We start from the raw sequence: 3,129 nt of genomic DNA, 5'->3' as shown, positions 1-3,129 counted from the left end.
CATCTGTTCAGTGGATCATGAGATATTTTGCTTACAGACAGACGAGGTTGACTCCATATAGTTAATGGCAAAAATTTAAACAGGTTTTGGGGATCAGTTCCTCATGACCACATCAAATTTCAGGCTAATGTTTGTGAAATAGACTGAGAGGCATTTTTTGTTTTCAAAGAATAATTGAATGTAGCAGCCAAACTGAACTGGGAACCTTGAAAGTTGTTGAGTTGAAAAAGTCCACTCAGTGATAACATTTTGCAAGTTTTATTAACATTTCTTTAGTGACTCATTAGACTGTTAATGGTAAATGGAATGTACTTATATATCACCTTTCTATCTTATCAAGATACTCAAAGTTCTTTACAACACAATCTGTGCCCTCATTCATACATCACTCTACTAGATCTATACAGAGAATAATCAGAGCTTTATCACATTCAGACACTGATGGGACACACATCGGAGGCAGTGAGGGGTTCAGTGTCTTGCCCAGGGACACTTCAGCATGTGACTGCTGGTGGAATTGAACCCACAACTCTTGCACTGGAGGAGGACTGCTCTAACCACTCGGCCACAGCTCGGCCTGTCGCAATAAACAATAAATCAATTGTATGATAAATGAAAATGATCAACCTCATTTTCATTTATCAGCTTTATCGTTTCTTCCTGTCTCTCTTTCTACTGAAGACACTGGACGACAAAAGGCTCAACTCTGGTGTTCTTCACTGACCCCTCCCTTTTTCTTTTCTCTTTAAAATCCATTTTAACCGTCCAAAATCACGTTTTTGGATCGTTAAAAGCAGCTAAGCTGAGAAACTAAGTTACGAGCTAAGCTAACAGGCCGACCTCATTTCTCTTAAGGAGACACTGTCGGAGGAAGGCCCCTTGACATGACATGGGCTGTCTCTCCTTCCTTTTATCATTTCTCAAAATGGCAGATGCTCTGTGTGGTTTGAGTTCTTTAGCATAGCATTTTTCACACAAAGCTTTTAATTAAAAAAAATCAGTAAACAAGTTCTCAGCTTCTCTTTGCAGAGAAGAACAACTTTTTACACGAAGGCACGGGTTTCAACCATGAATTTGGAGCTTCGACAAAACGGAGTTTTTTTTGTGGGAAATAATTAAATTGAATAAATTAGCTAAGTGTTGCATGGTCAATAAAAAAGGACATAACTTTAAAAAAAACATATTCGTTTTGTGTAGCATGTGTTAGTGACCATGGTTTTGTGTGTTTCAGCCTGGTGAGCTGATCATCTACTATGAGATGGAGGAAAGTGAAAGGAGAAGCTCCAGGGGGATTGTGGAGGTTTGTCCTGAGACCCACAGGTCAGTACTTTTCTACAGTATGTGGTGTTACAAGGCAAATATTCCAGTTTGTTTCTGATGCCAACCTGTAGCTGAGAATGTGTTGCAGATCTGGTTTCAATCTATTTATTTTTCAATTAGGATAACTCGTTTTCTGGAAAAACCTCAGGATGGACTGACTGCGTCTCGACTGGCCAGTGTGGTGTTTTACTGCATTCGGAGAGACACTCTGTCCTGCATGTCCGACTTCCTCCGCCTGCAGCCTCAAACCACAAACAGGACCTTTGGACAGTTTTGGGTTTGTAGCTTTTCTTCATTCAGGCAAGCATCTCACAAAACTGTTTTATCATGTCCCGATTTAAAAAAATCAGAACAGACATTTATCTTCATCTCTTGTGTCACCATGCAACAACTAATTATTGCTCGCTGTCAAAGACAAAAGAACATCAAGATTTTGCTTGTGCCTGTGTGGGTGTTTGTCTGCAGCATTAGCAACATAACTCATGTATGAGTGGACAGATTTGAATGAAACTGGATGAAACTTTAATGAAACTCAAGAATACTTATTGGCTGTATATCAGCAGTTTATTACCTTTCTGAAATCATCCCATTCCCAATGGCCGCCGCAGCTAAGTGACTTTAAGAAGCTCCTAAATGGCTATAACTCAGTCAGTTTTACAGAAATTAAGCTAATATTTACCTTGGTGAAGAGAGCTGTCAAGTGGTGAGTTGGATTTGGGGTACTGCCAAAAAAAACTTGGTAAACTGAAACATAATGCGGGTGAGCTGGAAATGGCTGAAGCCTTCTGCCTTCACCTCAGTTTTTCACACATCCCTAGGGCCGTCTGGAGCAAATCATTTAGGCCTTTTGTTTAGGTCCTCTATGCACATGTGGCTTTCAGGAGATGTGGTCAGAAAGTCATTGTTTCCTGTCACAGTGGTAACCAGAGGATCCATTGGTGAACACCAGCCGTTATGAAGGTCATCAAGCTGAAGAATAGGGACCTTATTCTTTCTATCTTTTTTCCATCTCTAAAGATTCCTGAAGCAGCTGACAGGTACATGAGGGCCGACTGCAACTTCTCTAGATGCAAAAGCCAAATCTGGGGTGAGGGAGGAATTTGGACAAGTCATGGAGAAGAACTTTTGATTGGCCCCAAGGAAGTTCTAGCAAACCATTCATTGTCTTAGAAATGGAACTCAATACTCAACACATTCTCTGAGAGCTAACACATATTTCAAGATCTAGGGATCCTCCCCAGAAATTTATAATTAAAGTAGATGCCATTTCCTGCATTCTTGTGTATTTTAACAGGTTGTTAAACATCTATGTTTAAGGAAACACTTGATTAAATTAACTATTTAAGAGTAGCCTGACCAACAGCTCTCCTTGTGTGAATAGAGTACACTTAAGCATCCTAATCCCCGCCCCCAGTCGACAACTGCCAGCACTAACGTAACACTAAGCTAGTGATGCCCAATACAGATGTGCTAGCTAAGATGCTACAGATGTAGCGCTCCTTTTTTCTCATGCATCGGTCAACAACTGCCCCACCAACGTAGCGCTAAATTAGTGTGCAACACAGAAGTGTCTCCCCCCCCACCACCACATTGTCGACAAAAAAACCCAAAGACATGAGCGCCCTGCCAAGCCAAGTGACCTAGAGAGGAAACACTGCATGCAGGAAGCACTACGTTCACTTTTTGGTACTTTATTTTTGTACTCTTATTGCATGCTTTAGTATTTGTTTGCTTGTTCTTTGATTTTTTAGTGAGTAAAATCGGTTCTTCTCATCCTAAGCATTTCATTGTACTGTTGACCTTGTGTTA

General features: G+C 40.6%; 1 protein-coding gene across 1 annotated transcript in view; it reads left to right on the top strand.

Moving 5' to 3' along the window:
* Nucleotides 1-1,528: 1,528 nt before the first annotated feature.
* Nucleotides 1,529-3,129, top strand: part of LOC119411477 (glucuronokinase 1) — a 14,307-nt gene continuing 12,706 nt past the window's right edge. The window contains exon 1 of the mRNA XM_037678428.1: nt 1,529-1,597. Within this exon, the coding sequence (XP_037534356.1) occupies nt 1,538-1,597 (60 nt within the window). The 5' untranslated portion in view covers nt 1,529-1,537. The remainder of the gene's footprint in view (nt 1,598-3,129) is intronic.

This window comes from Nematolebias whitei, chromosome 6, assembly GCF_014905685.2.
Source record: "Nematolebias whitei isolate Nwh7 chromosome 6, NemWhi1, whole genome shotgun sequence".
Lineage (NCBI taxonomy): Eukaryota > Metazoa > Chordata > Actinopteri > Cyprinodontiformes > Rivulidae > Nematolebias > Nematolebias whitei.
Note: the sequence above shows the minus strand (reverse complement) of the source record. Positions and strands in the feature narration are given on the sequence as shown.